Below are 26,721 nucleotides of genomic sequence, written 5' to 3'. Positions count from 1 at the left end.
ACCAGTGTGGATGCACTCTAAGATCTCCTCTCAGTGGATTGAACCAGTGTGGATGCACTCTAAGATCTCCTCTCAGTGGATTGAACCAGTGTGGATGCACTCTAAGATCTCCTCTCAGTGGATTGAACCAGTGTGGATGCACTCTAAGATCTCCTCTCAGTGGATTGAACCAGTGTGGATGCACTCTAAGATCTCCTCTCAGTGGATTGAACCAGTGTGGATGCACTCTAAGATCTCCTCTCAGTGGATTGAACCAGTGTGGATGCACTCTAAGATCTCCTCTCAGTGGATTGAACCAGTGTGGATGCACTCTAAGATCTCCTCTCAGTGGATTGAACCAGTGTGGATGCACTCTAAGATCTCCTCTCAGTGGATTGAACCAGTGTGGATGCACTCTAAGATCTCCTCTCAGTGGATTGAACCAGTGTGGATGCACTCTAAGATCTCCTCTCAGTGGATTGAACCAGTGTGGATGCACTCTAAGATCTCCTCTCAGTGGATTGAACCAGTGTGGATGCACTCTAAGATCTCCTCTCAGCCTGCTTCGTTCATTCCGGAGACAAGTTCCTCTTCCCAGTTTGTCCTGATATAACCTGTTGAAGGTTGGCTGGCAGACTTGTGTTTTATATAAATGAGAAATAAGTTGGCTTGATGAAGTGTGGCACTTTCTAAAGCACCTGTTAAAAAGAGTTAGATGTTTTCTAACATTGTATAAGCCTTGTGTTCATTAATTAAATGGTTTATATATATGTATAGGATCATGTTTTACAGCTTTGTCGTTACAGTGTGATATGACCTGTAATAATCTGAAGTACCCCAAAAGGCCACTAGATGTCATCTGACATTGTCTTTTCTAAAATACGTTACACAACTTCTAGTATTTACCACACTTCACAAATTTCCAGGTATCGAACCTCTCTTTGCAACCTTACACTTCAAAAAGGTGAAGTGTAGAAGTAAACTGCAAACCATTACAATATAATCTTTAATTTCAATGAACTACACAACATGTATGTTAAAAAGCCAACAATAGATCAGGAAGAAAATTGATTCCCATCATTATATTAATGCGGACAGACACATATCCTGAAATACTGCAGAAAACAAAATGCTAATTAATCAAGTGCAGAATTACCTGTGAACCAATGGATGGCAAGAAAAACAATAATGGCAGGACCTCTGAGACTAAATGCATTACAAAACAACACACAGTCGATGTCTGGTTTGTTCTTGAACCTGATTGGCCAGTGGATGGCAGTGCAGTGAAGCTTATATTATGAACCATGGAGGTCCTTTACAATGTGGCCCCGGTTCAGACTCCAACTACAAAGAATTCACACAGCCTCCTTTAACCCCGCACATTCTGGCACGACAATCAAATCAGACGTCAGAAAGACGTACGGTCGGGGTACAGATCCGTGGAAACGGCGTCTGGTGTGGTAGACGCCACCCCCTCACACCTGTCATTAACTTTGGAGGCATTAGACTGAGCTGCCCCAGCCCCATTGCTCAACTTATTCGCTATATCTCTCCGGTCCCATCACATCCATTTCCCTGTTCTTCATGGAAAACAAGTAAACCGTAAACACAGTCTAACTTCGTGATTTAAAAGCATATGTGTAAGATGAACGAAAACGAATGCCTGCACTACGCGGGGAAAACAAATCTGGTGTATAAAAAATAAAAAAAAGACTAGTTATCAGTGCAATGCAACATTTAGTATATTCTTAAATCTGTTCTGAGAATGGGATTGACGTAAAAAATTATAATCTTAACACGTTTTTATTCTCTTACTATTACTGTGGCAAAAAGTAGGAACTATTTAAATCAAGCAGCAACTGTCTGTAAGCTATACATTTTGTACTAGGCCAGTGAAAGAGTAGGTTGACTAGAGCAACATGGCAGCCATCTCTTTCATTCCAGAATATCCGTCTCATATGTCAACAGTTGGTAGTAGGTTAACTTAGGGAAAGGCGTTTCTTGGTCTTCGGCACAACCTTCCGCTGATGCCGCCTCAACAAGGTCCAGGGTGTCTTTGAAAACAGACTGGGTGTTGTACCTGAAAAACAATGAGAAATAACATAAAAATACTTTTACATCCAAAACTTTAAATTGTCATTGACAATATCATGTCAGAGGTTGATGTTTGACAAAAGAAGAAAAGAAAGGAACATTTTTTTAAAGAAAATAGAAGAAATTACAATATCAACCCAAGTAGTTTCCATTGCTTCCATCTAGCATACCAAAATATTTGTAAAAACCAGTTCCACTTTATATTTAGGTGAACAATTTATGGATTTACAGTCAATTATAGTACGATTTTACAGTACTGAACTGTAGAATTATCCATACGATCAAATAAACCTGTGAGGAATATAACGAAGAGAGCCATGTTTGACGACTCACGCAGACCCTGCAGCCTGGTCAGGTGCGGGCAGAGTTCTCCCTCGGTCCCTCGATACACAGTTATCATAGAAAACGGTCTCGGTGTTGGCCAGGCAAAATCCATTGCTCCTCATGACATCTGTAAGACAAAGACGACGACATACACTCTCTGGAAACACTGGAACATGTACCTTAAAGAACATTCCCCAGGACCTATCACACAGCTCGTTAAACCAAGAGGTTTGCCAAAACGTGCGCCCCCATTGAGCTTGTAGGCAACCAACCTGCCACTAGTCACTCCAATGACAAAGGCTGCCCTGTCCCACATACCTCCAACCAACCCTGGCGACGCTAAGCCAATTACAGGGACTCCCGGACACTGTCAACCGGGGTCACAACGGCAGAGCTGGACACGCAGGCCCGGCTTCAGGATGAAGTGACTGAGTGAGCATTGTTTATATATGAGGGGGCATATCCAATCTATATATCTTTTGCAGTGTTTATGAGGAAACAAATCTGGGGGTGCACACATTCTATCTGGAGGGGCAGTGGCCGACCAAGGATCCGGGCCTGTGGACATGCGAATTGTTTACATTTCTGACATCTTGCTTTCGGTGTTCAGTTCCAATGTACAGTCAATCAGACAACTACTGGGGTCTTGAGGGGTCGGAGGTTGAACCCATTGGAAACCATGATCGGGTGGCAGTGACATCACAGTGTTAGTTCCTGTATCTGTCATCACACACACACACGTGTAGTCTGTCCCTAGTAACTAGAACAACATGATAGGACTACACGCTATTGATTTTAGTGGTCAGCACATGAACAACAACTTGACGTGGCTTCAGCTGGGCAGTGGAGATTTCCTAAATGAAAACGTAGCATTTGCTTGCCCTCGTGGAATTTGAATGTGAGTGGTGAAATTGTCTTAACCAAAAAAATCAAACATACAATGGTTTACAGTGAAAGACAATTGCGACCCATATATCGCTAAACCAAACTAATCTCGACCTGATATTGTTACTGGACATTGGCAGTGTGGTTCCATGTCACTGATGTCATTTTCTCTAATCATCATGTCCAGTGGAGATTGCTCGAAGAACGCGAGCACTGCCTCTGACCGTGAGTACTGCAGACAGAGCAAAAGGTCAAGGGTGAGGGTAGGACACAAGTCATCTGGGTGAGGATAAAGAAATTAACACCATGAGCAACACTCATCATCTTCAGAATGAATTTACAGTGTATAAAAACAACACAAGCCACACATGAAAATACTTCGACGCGACGCCTTCCCGTTTCTTACTAGAAAGCAGTTGCCCTACTGGAACAGTAATCAAAATGGCAGAGGCATTATAAATGGTCATCGAGGGTGATAATCATCTCTGAATGTGAATAACTGCCACTCCACCTTCATGGGCAAGTTGATGGCACTACGGAGAAGCTTCTCCACCTCCACCAATCGTCTCTCAATGTCATTGGCCTTGGCGGCTTCTCTGATTCTCACAAGTCCTGGTGCGGAAAAACACACACAAGAAGTACTGTGGTGTGCTTGAACAGTCACATATTTAAGTACTTCAGAATGTATCAGGTTCAGTTTAAATACTGTGTATGAGGATGTGGACGGTGACACGTGATTGGTTGTTTTGGCTCTGCACACCACCACTTCAGATGAAAACTCGACGACGATTAATTGAAATACGACAACGATCGTCAACTTTGATTTCAGAACATTTTCATCCATATCGAATGAATCATTTAGGAATAACAGCACGGTTAGTACATAGTTGACCCATGTGAGGTTACTTGGTCAGTTGGCTTCAAAGCTATCTCTTACTAGGCATGCATTTGTTTGTTTATTATAGGCTTTGCATTTGGAGTCGGTTGCTGGTGTCTGACAAGACGAGGACCAAAGTGCTGGTGCAAGTCAAGCTGGCCATTATAATACAAGTAATTCAGAATGAACCAATCAGTGGAAAGTGTTTTGGCAAGTGTGGATATCAAAAGGAACTGGCCCACCAACTCAAAATGGTGGAGAAGGTGTTTTGTTTTTGGGCATCTGAATCCAATTGTCTTTCACTTGATGAAGACAAGACTGAAGGCAGAAATCCCTAAAGCAAACAAAACTGAAGATGGCTGCAGTACAGGTCTGGCAGAGGATCACCAGGGAAGATATCCAATGCCTGGATATCTATGGGTCGCAGACATCAGTCTGTCACCAAATGCAACCCAGTACTAATAATTACCACGAAATTTAAGATTGTTAATTCTTCCTAAAAATTGCCCCCTAAAGTGCAGGGGTATGTATAAAAATTCTGACATGGTTATTGTTTTATGGATGTTAATACCCTGAAATCGAAGCTGACAGTCTGCAATTTAACAGGCTACGTACCATCTAGGAGCGCTGATTGTGTAGGGCTTCCTCTGTCTTCTGGGAAGGCATCCATGAGTTTTCTTAGAAAGCTTCCCAGATCGCGGTCCGTTCTATGCAAATAGAGAATACTTCTATCCGACAATTCAGTCCGGACTTCAATGAATTCTTCCTCGCCGCGGGGACTGATTATTCGCTGTGTACCAACAACCCAACAGTTCTGTATGAACATGTTCATGAGAGAAGTTCCCCGAAAAGCAACTGTTGTCATTTTCACTCCTTTATTTCATTCCACGATAGGCCAAAGTTGTTCGTTCGACTTTGAAGGACATAAATATCTGCCATTTGTACTTCCTTTAATATTCTTCATCCTGCATCGGGTTTTTTTCTTCTCGAAAGCTTTAAAAGAAAGTGTCCTTCACACTGTCATAGGTTGGTATAATATCCATTTGAATCAAAATGGCACAAATGCCATAAAGACCAGATGGCTGCGACTCGTACACTATCTTTCTACAGAAGTGACAGTGATTCTTAAGAAGCTTGCTCCCCCCAACACCCCATTTCGCCCCCTCTCCAGCAGACCACTATTTGCTGCAGGGAAAGCACTCGTCTAAAACCAACGACTACCGAGCCCTGCGAAACATACACCAAGTTTTACCAAGCAGAAAGACGGTTTAGAATTAGGAAAACCAACGATTTTCACACACAGGCAATCCATTTCTGCTATTTAGTTTATGGTCCTTCCATACTGGATACAGGTGGGACTGGTGTGCCTGCTTATTTTTATAGGATAATCCAATTGGAGGATTGGGTAGTGGGATTTGCTTCACAGCACGGTAAAACCATGTCACCTTAGGCTTGGGTTAATCTTGTAGGATATCTCACTGCATAATTTATTGTGTAAATGTGCAGGAGATAAAATAATACATTTAAACATGAACACAAGTTCAAATACTATTTTGCACTCTTTCAAATACATTCAAAGAGTTTGCCTGGCTGGAGTTTGTACTTTAGGACTTCTCTACTTTTCCATTGCAACCTTCAAGCTAACCCTAACCCATCAAACACAACAAAAACAACAGTACTGTATTCTATGTGAATTCTAATAGTATTAACCCAACTTCCCAAGGAGCTCATGATCACACCCAACAGTGTAATAGTATTAACTCAACTTCCAGAGTTTCCACCCAGCACTGCTATGAGATCAGCTTCAGCACAGTCAAACGTACAGTGCACATGAATTATTTCCCTCTAGTACCACAGATCCCTTTGCTCAAGAACAAAGGGTAGGACTGCTCTATAAAATCACTGACATACAACCATTCCTCAGGCTTCGCTGTTGCTGAGGTATAAATAACAAGTGGTTAAAGAGAAACTTGTGGGATGGGGAAAGAAAATTCCAGCCACAGTCTGTCCCTGAACCCCACATTATTATGTAACCCCTCACCAGTCGCCTTGGATACCGGCTCTAATGAAAGACTTTTAGAAACGGTTTCCAGATCATTTTGGCAAAGGCAGCAATTCCCTCTGTTGGGAAAAACAAAGCATACAATGGGAGAAATATTTGTTCCCCCATCTGACACTTGGTTATTGTGAAATCTTTCTGCTAGCTTTACTCTAGCTGGCGATCTGGTTAGTTTCAGGTAGATGCTTACAGTTTTTATAGAAAACTCGGCACACGCAGGAAGTTATGAAAAGTATGACATTTTATTTTCTAAATAAAGTGTTTGGTTAAATTCCGGGTTTATAACAAAAAACACTTGTCTGTTGTAAGCAAAAGAGGAAATGGGAATAGATCTGAAAGAATCTTCTTTCAGACCGAAACCTCATAACCTTCTCAGAAAATGCATAGGTTTTTACTGTGAGGTGTTCTAAAATATACGGCTAATTTGTTAAAAACTACTTCCATTCATGAGGGTCGTGTTTATTAGGCAACTAAAACTAGTCTTGATGAGTCCAACTCCTCTCTCTGTATTTCAGTCAGTTTCATTCAGTGCCTGAGGGGGAAAAAAAGCAATTTTTCAGGATTGTGGGATGTTTCCTTCAGAGAGGATTCTGGGCATTTGGATGCCCTTGGTCCCAACAGGGGGGGTTGTTTCAGAGGCGTGGTGCTTGCGTACGTGGCGCAGTAGCAGCTGGCGGTCCGGGGTGGTGTATGGGCAGAGGTGACAGGGGAAGGACTCGCCCGTGTGGTGGCGTCGGGCGTGGAGGTCCAAGCTCTTTTTCTGGATGCTGCAGAAAAATGGAGGCAGAGGCAAACAAAAAGACAAAAGGAGAGAGATACAGAGAGAGGTAGACAGAAAGTCAGATATGGCCATAAAGAGACATACAGAGTGAGAGAGAGACAGAAAGACAGGGATGGCCATAGAGAAAAGCACAAGATGACAGAGATGCAGAAGATAAAAAAAAAAGAGAGAGAGAGAGAGAGAGAGAGAGAGAGGTGTGCATTGTTCAGTACAAAGATATTGTCGGAGAAGTCAAACTTTGTTTAGCTCATAAAGCTCCTCTGAAGTGTCAACCTGACACTGTGTCAAAGCCCTTATTTCTGTGCGATCGTCAGAAAGCAATTCTTTCCATACATTTCTTGCACCGTCGTGTTTTTGTCGATACATATTGCTCTTGTACCTCCTCTAACGGACTTGTTTGAATCGCTTCTCTACCATGTCAAAGCCCATCCATCCTAATTTCAGTCGCCTTCGTTTTCTTTGACCATTTCTGTTGCCAAGCAATGACCTTCCCCCGAATGGAAGTGGATGGCGTGGTTTCCCCAGTGGACAGAATCCTGCCTCTCAGCCTATCAATAATAACATTTTGCCTGCGAACTTGGATTTTGGCTGAAGGCTACTACCGAGACTTTTATCGAGGAGCCAGTGTGTGGGAGACTGGAGTGGTGGACAAAGGCTGCCATTGAGGAGTAGAGATGAAAATAAACGGTGTGTGTCTGTATGTGTGTCTGTCTGTCTGGTTAACTGCTCTAGGTAAAGTGTATGTGTGTGTGTGTGTGTGTGTGTGTGGGTGTGTGTGTGCGTAGTTACCTGCTGTAGGGACAGTATGGACAGCAGTAGGGCCTCTCCTGTGTGTGTGTGTGTCTGTCTGTCTGGTTATCTGCTCTAGGTAAAGTGTATGTGTGTGTGTGTGTGTGTGTGTGTGTGTGTGTGTAGTTACCTGCTGTAGGGACAGTATGGACAGCAGTAGGGCCTCTCCTGTGTGTGTGTGTGTCTGTCTGGTTATCTGCTCTAGGTAAAGTGCGTGTGTGTGTGTGGTTACCTGCTGTAGGGACAGTATGGACAGCAGTAGGGCCTCTCCTGTGTGTGTGTGTGTGTGTGTGTGTGTGGTTACCTGCTGTAGGGACAGTATGAACAGCAGTAGGGCCTCTCCTGTGTGTGTGTGTGTGTGTGTGTGTGTGTGGTTACCTGCTGTAGGGACAGTATGAACAGCAGTAGGGCCTCTCCTGTGTGTGTGTGTGTGTGTGTGTGTGTGGTTACCTGCTGTAGGGACAGTATGGACAGCAGTAGGGCCTCTCCTGTGTGTGTGTGTGTGTGTGTGTGTGTGTGTGTGTGTGGTTACCTGCTGTAGGGACAGTATGGACAGCAGTAGGGCCTCTCCTGTGTGTGTGTGTGTGTGTGTGTGTGTGGTTACCTGCTGTAGGGACAGTATGGACAGCAGTAGGGCCTCTCCTGTGTGTGTGTGTGTGTGTGTGTGTGTGTGTGTGTGGTTACCTGCTGTAGGGACAGTATGGACAGCAGTAGGGCCTCTCCTGTGTGTGTGTGTGTGTGTGTGTGTGTGTGTGTGTGGTTACCTGCTGTAGGGACAGTATGGACAGCAGTAGGGCCTCTCCTGTGTGTGTGTGTGTGTGTGTGTGTGTGTGTGTGGTTACCTGCTGTAGGGACAGTATGGACAGCAGTAGGGCCTCTCCTGTGTGTGTGTGTGTGTGTGTGTGTGTGTGTGTGTGGTTACCTGCTGTAGGGACAGTATGGACAGCAGTAGGGCCTCTCCTGTGTGTGTGTGTGTGTGTGTGTGTGTGTGTGGTTACCTGCTGTAGGGACAGTATGGACAGCAGTAGGGCCTCTCCTGTGTGTGTGTGTGTGTGTGTGTGTGTGTGTGTGTGGTTACCTGCTGTAGGGACAGTATGGACAGCAGTAGGGCCTCTCCTGTGTGTGTGTGTGTGTGTGTGTGTGTGTGTGTGTGGTTACCTGCTGTAGGGACAGTATGGACAGCAGTAGGGCCTCTCCTGTGTGTGTGTGTGTGTGTGTGTGTGTGTGTGGTTACCTGCTGTAGGGACAGTATGGACAGCAGTAGGGCCTCTCCTGTGTGTGTGTGTGTGTGTGTGTGTGTGTGTGTGTGTGTGGTTACCTGCTGTAGGGACAGTATGGACAGCAGTAGGGCCTCTCCTGTGTGTGTGTGCGGGAGTGTCGGCGCAGGGAGCTGCTGTCGATTGAGGCGTAGGGACACTGAGGGCATTTGAAGGGCTTCTCACCTACAGGGTGATAGTTAACAGGTCAGGGGTCGCAGAGTGATAATGACCTGCTGAGAAATCTCTGTTAAATGACTGAAATTAAATTTCATCACAATGCATCACAATCTTATTGTCCGAAAACTCAATAAAACATTACGAATGAGATCAGAACAGTGTTGGAGCAACAAAAAACAATGTCATTTGGGGATTTAAATATTTTGTTCATTTTGATGTGAATATCGAACCGTTTTCATGGAAGAGGTTTGTGCTACAGTACAGTCCTTGTGGCTGTTTGAGGACTTCAACTACAATGCAATCCACTTGGATTGGTTGAACAGTGCAGAAAACAACCTCCCCCCAAAAAGTTTCCTTTTTGTCAACCCAATTATGTGGGGAACCTAGTTTCGGGCATTTCTCTAAATGCCTGCTATGCTCAGTTGCTCGACAACAAACATGTTTGTGGTCGTAACTGCCTGTGTTGCTCTGTTACTCAGTGCCTCCTAACACCAGAAGAAAAATCTGAAATGTTTTGTAAATATTCGGGGTCTGCTTTCCTCTGTACACGGTCGACCGAATATCTAAACTTTACAAAATATACCCATTGTGTTTTTATGGTGTATATACATCCTGTCATTGGAATGGAAAACTAGCCTATATGAGATGAGGATTTTAGTCATGAAGCCCACAGCACTTTGTGTCACCTCAACGGCACAACCATGACAACACAGCTAAGTCAATGTCGGGACAGGATGTCTGGGAAAGGTTCTCTAATAACCACAGTCGAACGAGCAAACACCGGGCTAATTATCGAGCGTCCAGTCACTCATCCAACATCTTTCCCTGACCCTGGATTTCAAAAACTCAGCTGTCTGTCAGTGATTGCGCACGGTGCCCAAGTGATCAAAAGCTTTTCTGTTCCTAAACCCCCCCCAAAAAACCCAAAGGTTTTCCTGTCTCCTGACAATAAGCGTTTGTCCGCTGAAGAGTTGGCCAACGGCCAGAGTTCGCGCACCAACTAGAACATCAAGGTGCATGGCATGAACAACACTCACGTACTGTAGGGGGTGTGTGTGTGTACTGTTGGGGGTGTGTGTGTGTACTGTTGGGGGTGTGTGTGTGTACTGTTGGGGGTGTGTACTGTTGGGGGTGTGTGTGTGTACTGTTGGGGGTGTGTGTGTGTGTGTACTGTTGGGGGTGTGTGTACTGTTGGGGGTGTGTGTGTGTGTGTACTGTTGGGGGTGTGTGTGTGTGTGTACTGTTGGGGGTGTGTGTGTGTGTGTACTGTTGGGGGTGTGTGTGTGTACTGTTGGGTGTGTGTGTGTGTGTGTACTGTTGGGTGTGTGTGTGTGTGTACTGTTGGGGGTGTGTGTACTGTTGGGGGTGTGTGTACTGTTGGGGGTGTGTGTACTGTTGGGGGTGTGTGTACTTAGGCTAACAAGAGAAGCTGATGACTGGATGACGTCTGGAGACCAGTACCTGTATGGACTCTGAGGTGTTGTACTAGTGAGGCCTTGAGCCGGGTGCTGTACTGGCAGTGGGGACACTCGAAGGGCTTGTCCTCCTGATGGATCCCCATGTGGCGCCTCATCGTCAGCCTGGTGGAGAACTTCCTGTCAGGGCAGGAAACGGGGCTTGTTCAGAGATTCATAACACACGGCCCTGCGTGCTTTATAAGGTGCCATTAAAGTCCTTATAAGCACTACACAGGTTCCTCCCAAACGGTGGGCGCGTCTGCTGTTAGGTGAACATCTTCCACAACAAAAACAATGACCCCATGTGGTGGAATGTGTTACTGCGGCACCTCTTGCTTGACTACCTGTTGCAGAGGGCGCAGCAGAACTCCTTAATTCCTCTCCTCCTCACAGACTCCTCCTTTTTCTGCCCCAGGTCCTCGCCTCTCTCCTCTTCATCGATTCTGCCATTTGTCCGTTTCGGCCTCCTCTTCTTCTCCTTCTTCTTCCTGGCATGGCACCAATTCTCTGGCTTCCCTCCCTCTAGGTCTGGTGGATACAAGCCTTCGTGGGTCAAGTTCCTCGAAGCAGGTCTGTAAGTCGGTGAGGGCAACATTAAAATTGGCAATCAGCAGTTCAAATAAACAACAAATTGGGTCACCCTGCTATTATTATATAGATAGCTGAGAGATGGGTGGACCCCATCATTGTTTTGGTGAACAGTCGAAACATGACTGAGCTGGAAAAATGCAACTCAAAAATGAGCCATTAACGTGGGGACTGGCCATCCTTCAGATGCTAATTTTAGCGGTTAGCTAAAATTAGAATGTAAAGTGTTTGTTTACAATAGCGATTTCAGATAACAGGACAAACAATCTTATATTTGGGGTTCTAGTGACGTACAAAATCTCTTTCTGTACTGCAGAGGCATCCATAACACATAGCGTTCAAGAACCAAACGGTGTACTCTCAAATCCAGTTAGTTAGGTCCAAGTCCCAGTCACCAAAATGAAACGTGGGCGTGGCTTGCTGTATAAAACTGGCAAACCGGCAACAAGGAATTCAATTTCAGTTTCACTGAACCTTAGAACCGGTTAAAGAGCGCCAGTGGCCGTGTCCCAGAAAACGCCAGCAGTCTTGGCCTTTTCACACATGCCATGTCTAACGATTAGCCCTAGTAATTACCTCAGAAGGAAGAGGAGAAGGGTGTTTTCAAATACATCCACTGCCACAAACAATACAATGCAAAACACTGGCAGGGCGAGAGGGTTGGTTCAGAGTGGGATCATGCAACAGCTGGGAAACTTACGCCACACGGGCGCCACGTCCATCCGTGTCGGTCAGCCGGACCCGGAAGGTTCTGTGCTCCGACAGAATATGTTTGTGCAACCTGTCCCATGACTTATCTGGAAGACAGACGTGCGATAATTGTGTTCATTCGGCGTGACCTATACCAATATAAACATGCTCGTCCCTGTTGAAAGTCACGGTTAGGCAGAGTATAGGGACATGGTGTGAAACGTGGCTCAGTTTTAAAGAGGCTCTCACCACTGTAGTCACAGTGCAAGCAGGTGAAGCATTCTTGCCGCTGGCTGTGGTACCGCCGCTCGTGGGCATCCCGGGACCTGGCGCTCCGAAACCTCCGGGGACAAACCCGGCAGCTGTGAGGCCTGGAGCCTCTGTCCCGGTCCACTCGCCTCCGCCTCTTACCGTGGGCCCGCCAGTGGCGCTCCATCTCACCCCAGCCGGCTGACGTCCAGCCGCACTGGAGGCATTTGAAGGCCCGGGCCCCGTCGTGGCATTTCAGGTGGATCTCAAGCAGGTGCTTGGAGGCCAGGGTGGCGCGGCAGAGAACACAGGAGAGTGACCATCGCTGCTTAGAGCCACCGGGAGGAGCAGATTGCTGCCCCTGGCGCTGGGATATTTTGTCATCCATCTTTTCATCGAGCGAGGTGTCGGACTCCAAGCCCTCTTGCCCGACCGGAGTCGATGGAACATGGGTACCGGCTCTGCCTGACGGGCCTTTTTTGGCAGTGGAGATACGACAGAGACCCAGGGTCATGAGGTGAGCTGACTGGGCCATTTCCTCATCCTTAGCCTCTGGCTCCGTCGCCGCCATTGATCCCATTGGACAGGACAGGTTGACAGAGCCGGCCGCGTCCAATCGGAACACACTCTCCTCTTCATCCGCAGCTCCGTGTCTCTCCTCCTCAAACAACGTGCTCACCTGCACAGGACCAGAACGGGATCAACAAAACTGACTGCATAGAATTGGCAGGGTGAAAAACAAGTCCATCTTCCTATTCTCTAGATCCAAATCTTCTCTTTCAATGCATCAGAAACGGATCTTAAACACTGACTTATCGTGACAGGTTCGGTAAGCATTTCAGCCGACCCTTAAGCTTCTCCAAACCCACAACGCTGCCCCCACTCTCCTAACCTGCTCCCGGGACCCTCGCCAGCTTACCTCACAGGACTGCGCGATCTGGAGGCTAGCGTCCGAGTTGGCGCTCAGAGCCATGTCACATGACCGGGGACTGATGTTGGGCAGCATGCCATACATGGGCAGCAGGAAGGACAAGCGCTCCAAGCCCATGTGATCCATCTGGTCTTCATCAGCATCCTTTGAGCTGGAGTGGAGATGATCCTCCAGGTGATAACCATTCGGGTCCAGTTCATCGCCGTGGTCGTTTTCTCTGTCACCTCTCGTCCCGACCTCCATCCCCAGGGCATCGTCCTTCTCAAGGCAGGGCAGGCCGGCGCGGGAGTCATGTCTTTCCAGTATGTGCGTGTGGACACTGACTTTTAGGCTGCTGCTGTACTGGCAAGCCCTGCAGCGGTAGACTTCGACCAGGAAGGACTCAACTAGGGAGGTTACCCGGGGGTCCAGCCCCTTAGCAGTGGCACAGTACAGGCTCGAGGTGACAGTGTTCTCTGAAAGTCGTAGTGTGACCGGACTGATGTCCTGAAAGTCATCTTTGACTGGACTCATTCTATGAATTGAACTGAGCAGAGAGATTGGGTGAGACAGGCTGCATGAATAACTAATAACATGCAGGTATAAGATAAATGTTTGGGATGCAATACACAAGAAATACCTTGGTTTGTGCTACACTTTCCTGGCCGTGTATTGACCGTGCTAGATATGACAAAATATTTAACAGAGAATATATTGCACCGTGGCTGCAGTTATCGATGTAGCTATAATAATATAAATATCTAATGGTCAAGTACACACTGCAAGACAAGTTAGCTTTAGAAAACACATCGACATCAACACATTCACATCTCCAAATTCAAATACGTACGTAGCTTGATTAGGTGTATAGAACATACTAGTCTAGTACGTTGTGCAATAAACTCACCGCGGAAGCTAACCATAGCTAGCTAGGTTACACATTGGATCGCCGCGATGACCGCAGCTCAGCGTGAATGACCATCTCCTTTTGTCACCACAGCCTTACCTGGCTGAACCTTGTCCTTGGTCTTGAAAACTCCTATCTAGCTACAGTAGCTAGCTAACATAACCAGATACTTCATTTGCTACCCGCGTATACTATCAATGGGCTAGGTTGGAGTGTCAGAGTTAAATTAAATACGTTTAATTAACCCTCAATGTAAGTACTGTGGTTATATCAACTATGATTAGCTAGGATGCTTTATTAAATGTAAACACGTCCGAAACGGAATCCAGGCAGCAAAGGAGACAATCCGTGCGGACATTTAGGGACCACTGTCAATGTTAGAATTGTTTGTTTATGTGCAGCTAATTTAAATATCCAAACACGTTATTTATTAAGTAATTGTAAAATAATGGGTAGCAAGAAAATATACACCAAAAAATACCAGCTCTTTCGAAATCTCAGATATAAACAATGCACACAATAATGCATATGCATAGAACTTCAACGACAGTGCCTTGACATTTCTTGTTTTGCTATCCAGTGCGCATGTCCAAAGTAAACAATGAAAATGGCTGCCATGGACTTTATAAGTGGTGACAGCGAGAGGAACCAAGCGTAAGAAATGTTTTAAATTGTGTTAAGGCAACATTCATAGCTTTTAGGAGAGGTGATCCTGCCTGTGTCAGATTCAAATGTATTTTTTAATAAATAATGCATTCTATAATCGTCGAAGCCCGGTAGTGCTAGCCTATGTACACTGTCAATCTATTCCAGGTAGATGACGTTCCTAAATAAGCTAGCTACAGTCCGCTCCTAGCTAAAAAGGTTAAGTTCACTGGTTAGTGAAAATAAAATCCCATTTCGCAAATAAACGTAGTGAAATAGTCAAGTTATTTAGCGAACTTGCAAGCCAGTGTCATTTATGGATGCTCAGTCTGATTACCGTAATTCGGAATACGATTAGCCAGCTAGCTTATAACCCTTGTTTAGCTTAGTTTCAGTGTCTCTGCCAGGCTCTCAAAGGTCTCGGCTAACGTATCTAACTTTGACTAAGTCTGCAATATCAACATTGTGAAACGACTGGGGGGCGGTGGGGTTCTCAACTGAAAAGTAAGAAGAGGTTTGAGAAACTCAAATGTTGCAACTTATAAGTAAAATAATAAACCAGCAGTAGTTGAGAAATGTACAAATTACGGCATTCCAGTTCTCCAATTATGACACTCTTTTGCATATAATTTGGCCGAGCAGTGGAGAGGACCCAGGGACCTCTGAGAGAAGTTATAATGAAGACGAAGACGAGGGGCTGTCAGATGGAGATGAGGAAGGGGGCAGTGTCGGGAAGGTCGCCTCCAGTACCTCAAAGCTCGGCATTGTTGCAAGCTCTGCCAAGGCTAAGAAGAGGAAACACAAGCACCGCAGCAAACACAAGCGCCACAAGCACCCCTCCCCCGAGGACAAAGAACGTCGCCACAAGCACCGGCACAAGCACAAGAGGCGCAAGCGCAAAGACGGCCCATCGACCGAAGGATTCCCCCCAAGTGGGAACAGCGATGCACCCCTGTACTCCACCTCCACCAAGCAGCCAGGACTGGAAGACGACGAGATGACGCTTCTAGAGGAGCTGGAGAAACAGAGGGCCTTGATCCAAGCCGAGCTCGATGGTGAACTGACTGAGGGGGGTAGGGGGTTCATCCTCCAGGGCTACCAGTCTGGGGAGGAGGAGGAGGAGGAGGAGGAGGGGGAGGGGGAGGGAAGTGGGGGGTATCAGAGGGAATGGGTACACAATGGGCAGCCGTGGCGCAGGGACGCGACAGGGGCCAGTTCAGACTTGCAGACAGCTAAGGACACCGCTAGAGTCGGACGAGAGTCGACGGACCCCGCGAAAGCTACTCAGGGCAGTCCCTGTAAAAACGCCAGGAAGAGCGGGACAGACGTGAAGACCAAGGTTGTGACGAGAGGAAGTAGCACGTCCAGGGATTGCGACAGACGGAGACATTCTAGGAGTGCGGAGTGCTTCAAAGAAAAGGCGCGTGCATCCAAGTCTCCCGCCGGCTCTAGGAGACACACCCCGCCAGCTCAAGGCAGAGAAGCCCCAAGCCAGGAGCCCAGCGGCAGCAACCGCAAGTCACCCGGGCAGTCCAACGATTCCAAGGCCAGACGGCCGGACACAGAAGGGGACGTGGACCGGAAAGATGCCAAGGAGGCTTCTTCTGGAAAGGAGAACCGCTCTCCTTGCCTTCGGGAGAGACTGCCAGTCCCCACCCTGAGGCAGAGCACATCCCCGTCACAGCGCCGGGAACCGCGGGAGTCCTCTTCGGGCCCCCAGGCAGCTGAGCGGAGGGCCAGGTCACCGCCACCGCTCAGAGTAGGCCACTCACGCTCCCCGGAGAGTCGAAGGAGAGAGATGAGGATCTCCCCTGGGAGGTTAGGACACATACACCCACATCACACAAAAAGTAAGGCAGTCTGGCCTTTTCGATGAAATACGGATTAACTGTGTTAGTGTTTTTGAGGAGAAAAAACGTAATGAAAATGTGTTTATTATCAGCAAACTCAGGTTAGTCCTGCCATGTTTGGCTGCTTTCTATTTGGTTTGTAGGTACCACACGAGGCAAGTTAAAACCACACATCACCATTCCCTCAAGTAAATCCTTATTGAAAATGCAATGATCAGCAGTATCAGCGGCAAATGTTATTTCAGAAAGCCTATTTCAATCAATCAAATTTATTTATGAATCCCTTTTTACAACAGCAGTTGTCACAAAGTGCTTTACAGAGACACCCGGCCTTAAACCCCAAGGAGCAAACAACAGTAGTGTTGAATATCAGTGGCTAGGAAAAACTCCCTAAGAAGAAACCTAGAGAGGACCCAGGCTCAGAGGGGTGACCATTCCTGTTCTGGCTGAGCCGGGTGAAATATTAAGAGTCCAATTGGAATTATTTATACATTTCTCTGGGCTAAATCCAGGTCTATTTGATTTTAGACTAAGTCAAAAGTATGACCAGGTGGACAAGGACAGGGACAGCAACGGGCCCCCCAAACCAGGTACTCCGCAGGTGTGGACCAGGACCTCATGTCCTCCTAAAGTTTAAAACTGGAGGAGACTGAGAAAAGTTTTTTTCAGACATTTGCCCTTCTAAAAGACCACACATTGCCAACAAATCATTGGTTTAGAGGACAAAGAAAAGGTGGCAACATATTCTAGCTGAATAGAAAAGAAGTTGTGCATTCCATCTCTACATGTCTTCATTACACAAGACTTTCAAACAAACACAGCCCAGTCTCTGTCATACACCAAAGGAATGATCTAGTTAATATACAGAGACCATGGAAATGAATCATCTAGGTAATTCACAAAGACCATGGAATGTGTAACCTCTTGTCTTGTTGCTGCGTGGTTTTCAGGATTCGGAGCCAAGAGGAAGCAGGAGGCCGCAGGGCAGCTAGCCCAGGGCTCGGGGCCCGGCGGAGGTTCAGCCGTTCACCTTTTAAGAGGAGGTCTCGCTCTCCCAGGAGACATAGCAGGTCTCCAATCAGGAGGAGGTGGGTGTTAGTGCAGAAGTGTTTACTTTTATTTAAAAAAGTGACTTGTTACTTGTTAAAGTGGTTACTCCAGAGCTTTGGCAACAAGGCCTTCCTCAGGGTCACGCCTCGGCTCTGGAAATCCCTCCAGCTGTTTCTGAGTTAGTACCCCCTAAAGCCCCACCAGTTTGACAAGGCCTACACCTATTCTGTCTGATGACCCTGAAAACAATCCATTGACCTCAAACATTTACAGCCAGTAAGTCAACACATTACTGGGAGGGTTGAACTTCCCCTTCCCAGTTGTTCCTAGGTTTACGTGGCATCTAAGTTAATAATCTCATTATTATTCAAAGAACCTTCGAAGGGCAGGAAATCTTCTGCATGGAACCAATGAGATACTCAGTTCTTTGCAACCCTTGGCTGCTGTACATAGGTCGATGGACCGAGACAGGCTGGCACGGAGGTCCAGCTGGAGGTCCAGATCCCAGGAGCGAAAGCAGAGACGGAGCCGGGACAGAGAAGACAAGTTCAAGGGCAGCCTGTCTGAGGGAATGAGGGTCGACAAGGACGACTCTGAAGACGAGATGTAGGCGTAGTGGAGTTTGTTTGGCTGTGGATAGATTTTTTTTGTTTTGTTTTTGTTGTTTACGTCAGGTTTAGGCTTTGGTGTTGACTGGTTCATTCTGTCCTCTACCTGGCTTTTACTTTACCTTATGAAGTTGTTGAAGTTTTTTATTTTATTTTTTAGAAAAAGGCACAAAAACGTCCTATTTGTATTCAACTGAACAAAAATAAATAAACGCAACATGTAAAGTGTTTCATGTTTCATGAGCTGAAATAAAAGGTCCCGAAATGTTCCAAACACACATCTGTATTCCAAGTCATATGAAGCCAATAAATTAATGCGTAATATGTTTATTTTAATTGAATGATTTCCTTATATGAACTGAAACTCAGGTAAAAATTGTTGGAATTGTTACATGTTGCATTTACATTTTTGTTCAGTATATGTATTGTATCCAAGTTCTTTGCCACTTCCAGCAATTAGAATAGGGTTAGGGGTTAAGCATGCATTAATGGAAGGAAGAGTCCACAATGAATGCAATTGATTTCATTGTCAGTCAAATTTGGTCATTTTAACCAGATTATATGAACAAGACATTTAAAAAAGTTCTTATATTGTCCCAAGTATATGCTAACTCTGCATAATTTGGTCTTCCGAATAGGCGTGGCGGTTTTCATTATGTTTTAAAGATCTACACCTACCCGCGTTCATTTAGCTCCCCGCTTATACTGTAAACTTCCCCGGGCTCGTAAGAATATGAGCTAACTCTGCAAGCCGAGGGTTACGACCTTGTCATTTCCATCTCATTAAACCACACAGACTGGCGTGCGTTTGTGTCTGTTGACCGTATTGTGTGTGATTTGATGTAGTGTGTCCTGTAACAGGCTGGAAGACTTTGACTTGGATGAGGAGGACGAGGAGGCCCTCATCGAACAGAGGAGGCTACAGCGCCTCGCCATCATACAGGTGGGTGGACATTATCATACTCTCTGGACTCACCTTCAACCTTCTCAAAACAGCCGTGGAATTTAAGGGCCGATTTCACGGACCCAGATTAAGCCTAGTCGTGGACCAAAAGAAATAATCTGACCGAAATTGGGAATCTCTACTGAAATGGAATTCTTTGGACAGGACCTGGCCTAATCTGTGTGCGTAAAACTTACCCAAAATGTTTAACCTCTTTTAAATGGCTGTTTGTCGTACACTGCCTGCTTACGGGAGACAGTGTGTTAGTTCGACGTGTGTGTGTGTGTGTCCCATGAACAGAAGTACAAGGGAGGAAACGAGGACAGTAACCTGTCCGCTCCGTCTGAGCCCAGCAGCCCCCAGAGCAGCCCGCGCAGCCGATCGCCCTCGCCCGACGACATCCTGGAGCGTGTAGCGGCCGACGTCAAAGAGTATGAGCGGGAGAATGTCAACACGTTCGAGGAGAACATCAAGGCCAAGCACAACCTCATCGAACCCGGGAGGGATGGTAAATGTGTGTTTGTGCACAGTAAATCTATATTTCGGCTGTACACATTTTTCAGTGGAGAAACTGCTAAAAGTAGGTAAAGAAACTGCCCCGTCACACAGTGTGTTGGACCAGTGCTTGAGCCTAAACTCTGCCGCCATTCTTTCCTAGATGGGACCAACTTGAAAAAACTATCTGCCCCCGATATGTTCACCGAATCAGATGACATGTTCATCGCCTACTTTGACGTGAGTACTTCCCTTGTTGTTTTTTGTCTCTGTGGTGTTGTTTGGCCTCTTTGAGCGCATCAATCATGCCACTTCGCCTTCAGCGTTTAAATGAAGTTGTCTGTGGAACATAATCCTGGCAGATAAGGTTGCACGGCCTGGTGTCTGTGTCTCGGGTCGTCCTTTTATTATTACTGTCCAAACACCTCTCTTGTCACTAGGTAACCCTAAACCAGGTTATTTGGTGGGGATCACTGTGTGAGGCGACCAAGAACCGCTAATCTGAGTTGAGATGAGCGTGGAAATTTGCCGTAGATCATCCATTGGCATTACTGTGAGACTCTTGAGACATCGTGAGAAGTCCGACTAGCACTTGAACTATGTTCAGGTTTTCTATAGGAGCAGGTCGGTGTTCCCTTGGGACTGTGTGCTCTCTCATTGTCAGGAAAAGGAACACTGAGGGAGGGAAAACACAAAGTCAGGGAGTAAAGGAGAAGACCTTTAGAAGGAAGGCCTGTCACTTCAGATGGAATACCAAAACCACCAACCACACAGATCGCCTACACTGTAAATGAAAAAGAAAAAATAATTCCACAAATATTTATTTATAATTTACCCTTGACAGATCCATTCCTAAACCAAAAAACTAAACTGAACTCACAGCACAGTGTTTTACCATGACATTAAGCAGTTACTTGAAGTTGCGGGTCTCACTTCACACCAAAACTAATTGGTAGCTACTCGGCAGAATGCAAGGCTTCGAGCTGCAGGCATCGGGAAAGACTTCAAGGAAAACCCCAACCTCCGGGACAACTGGACCGATGCAGAGGGCTACTACCGTAAGTCCCTTTAGCCGTAATTCCCTCCATCGCTTCTTTTTTTCTTTGCCCATTCCGTTATTAATCAGTTGGAGGGGACTGTTTTGAGTTCATCTGTTCTTAATTTGCTGTACGGCGGTGCGCAATTGTGAATTTGTCCCCCATCTTACCCACCGGCGTACGTTATTTCTGTTTCTTGTCCAGGACTTAACATCGGGGAGATCCTGGACAAGCGGTACAGTGTGTACGGCTACACGGGTCAGGGCGTGTTCAGCAACGTCATACGAGCCCGAGATGTGGCTCGAACTAGCCAGGACGTGGCCATCAAGATCATCCGCAATAACGAGCTCATGTGAGTGCGAACTAGCTGAACCTGGTCCCATTCAGGAGGCAAAACAAACATTTGGAAACGGTGGGGATGCTTCCTCAGCTTGAGAAGGTTGATATGGAGGCCTGTCCTGGTCGAAAGTGACGCCTTGTCTGATCCACGTGCCGTTTGTCCCGACAGGCAGAAGACCGGCCTCAAGGAGCTGGACTTCCTGAAGAAACTCAACGATGCCGACCCGGATGACAAGTTCCACTGCCTGCGCCTCTTCCGACACTTCTACCACAAGCAGCACCTCTGCCTGGTCTTTGAGCCTCTCAGGTACACAGACGTAACACGTCTCTTCCCGTCTTCTACCCAAGAATGTCACTGTTAGCCTCTTTAATGTGTCTCTTCCCGTCTCCTACCCAAGTCTGTCACTCTTAGCCTCTTTAGCGAGTCTCTTCCTGACTTCTACCCAAGATAATCACTCTTAGCCTCTTTAATGTGTCTCTTCCCGTCTCCTACCCAAGATAGTCACTCTTAGCCTCTTTAGCGCGTCTCTTTCCGTCTTCTACCCAACGCTGTCACTGTTAGCTCCTCTAGCGCATCTCTTTCCATGTCCTACCCAAGACTGTTAGCCTCTTTAGCGTGTCTCTTCCAGTCTCCTACTCATGACAGCATGCTGTAATCTACCCGTTTGCTGAAATGTGGGTGAGCGGGAAATTTGTAATCAGGCACTTTGACGATAACCACATGTATAACATTTGTTATTGTTCTTATAATGTCTTTATCCTGGTCAGTCAGGTGCGAGAGGCTGCTTTAATACAATGCTTTAATACAATTTGAAGTGTTTCTTTGTGTTCCTGTCTTGCTTGGTGTTGATGTGGACATGTTTTAAGGTGTTGGCAGCTGCATAGACAAATTTTTCACAGTGAAACCAACATTTCTCCATGTCTGGAGATTTAAATGAAAACAGAGGATCCTCCAATCCTGCTTTGACTCACCACTCAGAACAAGTTCAAGCTAACTGTGCCCCTCCAAAGGATCTTCTTGAAAATGCAACAATATAGTTCCAGTAGTTTAAACAGAATAGCTTACTAGGTTTTTTTTCCCTCTTTAGATTTACCCAAGAGACATAGTATCCAGCGTAGATATATTCCCTATAGACCTAGATTGTATAAATAAAAGTATACATAAAAAAAAGGTGTCACTGATGAGAATATGCTGTTTGACATTGCATGTCGGCACAAATGTACGACTGAACTAAAGTAAATGTTTGACTAAAACCCCATGTTGTACTGTTACTACATCTGTGCTTAAATGTTATTTTGTGACCCAGCCCCAGATTCTAAGTGGCACGTCTCTCCCCCCCTCCCCCTCCCCAGCATGAACCTCCGCGAGGTGCTGAAGAAGTATGGCAAAGACGTGGGCCTCCACATCAAGGCAGTACGCTCTTACAGCCAGCAGCTCTTCCTGGCTCTGAAGCTGCTCAAACGCTGCAACATTCTGCACGCCGACATCAAGCCCGATAACATCCTGGTGCGTCGCATCTAAACCTAAACATTTGACGGAAAGCATGTGTTTCAGACCGGGTTGTGTGTTTCAGAATGATTAATTTGCGCTTCCTTTTCGGGGTGGTTGCGGAGATCGGCGTTCGAATCAAGCAGGGCGGTTATGCCGGGTCACGTGACCAGGCGTTGCCTAGCCCAGCTGGGCTCTAATTAAACCCACTCAGTGTGTACAATGTGATGTTAGAGGGCTGTAAACAAACACCGCTCACCGGCTTAGAGACGCCAATGGTACAATGCCTCTGCCTCTATAATCCACACGTTAATGTTTTAACACTTTTAGTTTACTATGCAGGCTATTCTCACCTGCTAATTACTACCAATAATATACCAGATTTGCCTCCCGGTTCTTTGTTCGACAGAAGCTTCTCACTGCTTAGACTGTATGAAAAAGAAGTTTGGCGGAAGGGTGGCTTCTTTTTCTGATTGACTTGTTCTCGGCAGGTCAACGAGTCGAAAACCATCCTGAAGTTGTGCGACTTCGGTTCGGCGTCCCACGTGGCCGAGAATGACATCACCCCCTACTTGGTCAGCCGGTTTTACCGGGCGCCGGAGATTAGTGAGTCTCGGCTCCTTCGGTTTTTTCTGTTTGTTATTCTCACCTGGTCTTTCTTCCTTAAATATTTCTTTCTGGGTTGGCTTTGAATGTCCTGTCGCTGTCTTGTTTTTTCACTAACCCTTGACTTGAGTGCCACTATTTTTTTATGCAGCCACAAACCAAATCAACTCCTCGTCAAACCCTTGATTAGTTAAGTTAGTGGAGTGGTTGCCAACTCCGGTCCTCGAGTACCCTGAACATTACACGTTTTAGTTCTAGCCCTGGACCAGCACACCCAGTTAAACTCAATGAGGGTCTGATAATTACTAGCGTAGAATCTGCTAACATAAATGTGTTGCGCCTTTGGGAGTACTTGAGGACCGGAGTTGGGAACTGCTCAATTAACGCATCCCAGGACTACAACTGGCCGATGTTCAGTCACCCCCCCCCCCCCCCCCAGTCAGATGAGGGGGGGCTACTTCAACATGAATAACAGCAAATATTTTTTTGCAGACTCATAACATCCACCTAAGGCAGGTTGCAGTTTTGTTGTGGCCCCTAACTACTCATCCGGCCGGTGACTAAGTGAACCTCATTAAAACTGTGAAATGTGTGATGGAGGCTGCACTGTGAAGCCCGTGTCGTGTCTCTCCTCAGTCATAGGGAAGCCGTACGACTACGGCATCGATATGTGGTCCGTGGGCTGCACCCTGTACGAGCTGTACACCGGCAAGATCCTCTTCCCGGGAAAGACCAACAACCACATGATCAAACTGGCCATGGACCTCAAGGGCAAGATGCCCAACAAGGTGAGAGCGACTGTCCGCTGGGAAACGCCGCCTTCCCCCTTACTGCTGTCAACTTGCAGTACTGCAACTCCAGTTCGTGGGGATCCGTGAGGAAGTTTCCTTCGTCACTAATTCAGGATGAAACTGATACCGATTGGCTTCTTTCTTCCCCTTCTTCACAGATGATCAGGAAAGGCGTGTTCAAGGACCAACACTTTGACCAGAACCTCAACTTCCTGTACACTGAAGTGGACAAGGTTACTGAACGGGTGGGTGGTTGTTATGGTGTCTGACACGGCATGACAGCGGGAACTTTGGCAACAGAGACTGCGGTACCTCCTACAGGGAACGTCAGTAGCTTTGCTTACCCTGGGTGGCTTAGGCGTCGTGCAGTAAGCTGAGCCATGTCCATGTCCATTTTAAGAACCCCAGTTTTCTGAATATGGTACTAAACATTAGTGAGGGCCATGACAGCCCACAGTAGTGTTCCCTTCTGTGCCAATTGTCTCTCCGCCATATTGTTTTCCCTTCTCCTCTATTTTCTGTCTTCTAAAATGCCGTTTTCAAGCTTCTGTTGTCTCACCCCGACCAACTCGCACTCAAACTTTGTCCACTTCTGGTTTCAACTCCCCCCCCCTCCCCCCATCGTCCGTCCCGCCCTCACAGGAGAAGGTGACAGTGATGAGCACCATCAACCCTACCAAGGAGCTGCTGTCCGACATGGTGGGCTGCCAGCGTCTCCCCGAGGACCAGCGCAAGAAGGTGGCCCAGCTCAAGGACCTGTTGGACCGAACCCTCATGCTGGACCCGGCCAAGCGGATCAGCATCAACCAGGCCCTGCAGCACCCCTACATCCAGGAGAAGATCTTCTAACCGCCTGCCACCCTGTCGCCATCACCCGTCGGCAGAAGCCGTGGCCCATTCTGGTCGGACCCTGCGATTTATTAGAGCTGGAAGACTTAGCTGACAAAGTAGTCCTGTCCTCCCAGCCCCATTTGAAAAACACATCCTTATAATGACATGCAAAGATCTTGTGGTCTGACCTGACCGCAGAAGACAAGTTTGGGTCTCATCCACTCAGATCTTCAGTTCGGGCCCTGTTTCAGGCGACTGAACGTGAATGATGTTGTAGCTGTACAAATTTTCCGGGACACGTTTTGGGATTCACCGTTGCCAAGGCTGTGACCAGCAGGGGACGCTGGTCCAGATTGGCCGTTTCACAGCTGATTGGCCGTTTCACAGTTTTTCGTCATGGGTTTTGGTTGATTGGTGTTCGTCCGACTGGCTGCGGAGCCGGGCGCAAAGCCTTTTGAATGGGATGTTGGCAGTCGGCAGCCTTGGCGGCTCTTCTGACTCGTGTTCTAATGTTCTTACCTGTCCTGTGAGTTGTGATGTGGCGCCGGGCCAGTTTAACCACCGTCTGCGTCCACATCCCCTCAGGTGTAATCCCCCCCCCCCATCTGCCAGTAGGTCTGTCAGAGACAAAACCAAAGGACCCCTTGGTGGTCCTTTGGTCCTGCTTGAGCCCACCTGCTGACATCTCAACATGTTTAAAGCAAGTTGTATGCCATGTTCGGTACATTTAAGGTAAGCCACTCAGCCCCCCTCCAAAAAACAAAACCCATCAACTTCACCTGGTTATGTTTATTCATTTTTTTTTTTTTAAATGTCTTTTTTTTATGTTACAAACCTTGCTTTAGCCAGAGGCTCCGTAGGCACGGTTTATATATGACAAGAAACGTCGGACAAAAATTTCTGTTGGCTTGGTTTAGAGACAAGGTTTCTAGAAGTAAAGTATATGTTTCTTAAACCTAAAAAAATTACTATTGATAATTAATGTGAAAGTGTCTATCAAGGAAATCAGTCACACAACCAGATCGTGGGGACAGTAGCCAGCTAGCTACAATGGACAACAGCACTTTCAGTGTACTTCTGTCACAAAGGAACAACGCATATTTCTTTTGCTCTGCTGTAAAGGATACTTTTTTTGTTCCTGTGTCCCATTCAATACAATGTGTTGGGTGACCATGGATGCTCTGCTACTGTACATTTATACGAAACCATGTTTTACAATTTGTTAGGTGTGTTGTTCTGCAAAAAAAAAAAAAAAAAAGGATATTTAAATGTTTTGTTTTCCTGTATTTGCCATTGGTTTTCATGTTTCTGTGACTATGTTGTCTTTTGATACAGGGATATTCCTGCTCTGAGATTTTGGGTCTGCTTGTTATAAGCGGTAATTGCATCTATTTTATTTTGTTATATTAATATTGTGACATTCTTATAGGAGCAAAATGGAAATAAACGTGCCCAAATGACTAGATAATGCAGTATTTATGGCTTTTTCATAAATGTCTACATAAATCTGCCAATGTTCAGGCCACTGAAAGTGTCAATAATTAACCGAATGTATTCTTAGTGTAATTAACTAGAATGTATTCTTAATGCTATTTTGACGAGCCTAAACTGAGCTTTTAGGGTGGATGTCTAATTCAACAACAGTGAATAATTTGTCTTAGTATACTCTAGATTTAGTTCAAACCAAATGAGCAAAAAAAAAAGGTGTGGGGCTTTTTCTCCACTAACTAACTGATGTTTGTGATGTTTGTTTTTTTCCGCACTGATGTTTCCTGTGGGGGCTGAGAGCGAGACAGTCCAGCACCTTCTCCGACCTGGGCTTCACTTTCAGAGAGACCAGACCTCCGCAAGGCCTCTTATCCAGGGCATTTTTGATGGCAAGTGTAGATTGCAAAAAGCAAATGACAACACGGGGGAGATGGGAAATGTCTAGGAGTGCTGTGTTTTCTCAAGCAGCCACATTTCTAATATTTTGTTACACTAAGGGTCTTTTGAAAAATTACCTCAAGTGT

At 46.3% G+C, this 26,721-nt stretch overlaps 3 protein-coding genes across 9 annotated transcripts; 1 reads left to right on the top strand and 2 right to left on the bottom strand.

Moving 5' to 3' along the window:
- Positions 1 to 971: 971 nt before the first annotated feature.
- LOC105025060 (PX domain-containing protein 1) lies at positions 972 to 5,518 on the bottom strand. Its single transcript, XM_010895477.3, has 5 exons — positions 4,775 to 5,518; positions 3,794 to 3,894; positions 3,397 to 3,514; positions 2,407 to 2,524; positions 972 to 2,059 (listed from the first exon to the last, which is right to left on the bottom strand). Exons 1-5 carry the CDS (start codon positions 5,022 to 5,024, stop codon positions 1,915 to 1,917), a joined length of 732 nt encoding a protein of 243 aa, XP_010893779.1. The 5' UTR covers positions 5,025 to 5,518; the 3' UTR covers positions 972 to 1,914.
- A 923-nt stretch (positions 5,519 to 6,441) lies between these two features.
- On the bottom strand, positions 6,442 to 14,369 carry si:dkey-154p10.3 (zinc finger protein 3 homolog). 3 transcript variants are annotated; one of them, XM_013132002.4, is made up of 9 exons: positions 14,026 to 14,369; positions 13,128 to 13,665; positions 12,209 to 12,887; positions 11,970 to 12,066; positions 11,026 to 11,253; positions 10,686 to 10,819; positions 9,107 to 9,230; positions 6,874 to 6,985; positions 6,442 to 6,750 (listed from the first exon to the last, which is right to left on the bottom strand). In XM_013132002.4, the coding sequence occupies exons 2-9, from the start codon at positions 13,650 to 13,652 to the stop codon at positions 6,730 to 6,732; spliced, it is 1,920 nt and encodes a 639-aa protein (XP_012987456.2). In that variant the 5' UTR covers positions 13,653 to 13,665; positions 14,026 to 14,369; the 3' UTR covers positions 6,442 to 6,729. The 3 variants fall into 3 exon arrangements, with proteins under 3 accessions (XP_012987456.2, XP_028971540.1, XP_028971543.1); XM_029115707.2 differs by having other exon boundaries at positions 6,442 to 6,985; XM_029115710.2 differs by having other exon boundaries at positions 6,442 to 6,985; positions 13,128 to 14,360.
- Positions 14,370 to 14,568: 199 nt separating this feature from the next.
- Positions 14,569 to 26,585, top strand: prpf4ba (pre-mRNA processing factor 4Ba). 5 transcript variants are annotated; one of them, XR_002196236.3, is made up of 16 exons: positions 14,569 to 14,679; positions 15,313 to 16,488; positions 17,471 to 17,608; positions 18,024 to 18,176; positions 19,025 to 19,121; positions 19,422 to 19,635; positions 19,780 to 19,856; positions 20,584 to 20,674; positions 20,858 to 21,005; positions 21,162 to 21,299; positions 22,346 to 22,499; positions 22,973 to 23,087; positions 23,724 to 23,875; positions 24,037 to 24,123; positions 24,521 to 25,441; positions 26,045 to 26,585. XR_002196236.3 is itself a non-coding variant. In XM_020044189.3 (15 exons), the coding sequence occupies exons 1-15, from the start codon at positions 14,627 to 14,629 to the stop codon at positions 24,725 to 24,727; spliced, it is 2,979 nt and encodes a 992-aa protein (XP_019899748.3). In that variant the 5' UTR covers positions 14,569 to 14,626; the 3' UTR covers positions 24,728 to 26,585. The 5 variants fall into 5 exon arrangements, 4 of the variants coding, with proteins under 4 accessions (XP_019899748.3, XP_019899747.3, XP_019899746.3 ...); XM_020044189.3 differs by having other exon boundaries at positions 19,040 to 19,121; positions 19,422 to 19,629; positions 24,521 to 26,585; XM_020044188.3 differs by having other exon boundaries at positions 19,040 to 19,121; positions 24,521 to 26,585.
- The last annotated feature ends 136 nt before the right edge of the window (positions 26,586 to 26,721 follow it).

The sequence above is a fragment of the Esox lucius genome, chromosome 3, assembly GCF_011004845.1.
Source record: "Esox lucius isolate fEsoLuc1 chromosome 3, fEsoLuc1.pri, whole genome shotgun sequence".
In the NCBI taxonomy this organism is placed as follows: domain Eukaryota; kingdom Metazoa; phylum Chordata; class Actinopteri; order Esociformes; family Esocidae; genus Esox; species Esox lucius.
This window is presented reverse-complemented; position numbering and strand designations above follow the sequence as displayed.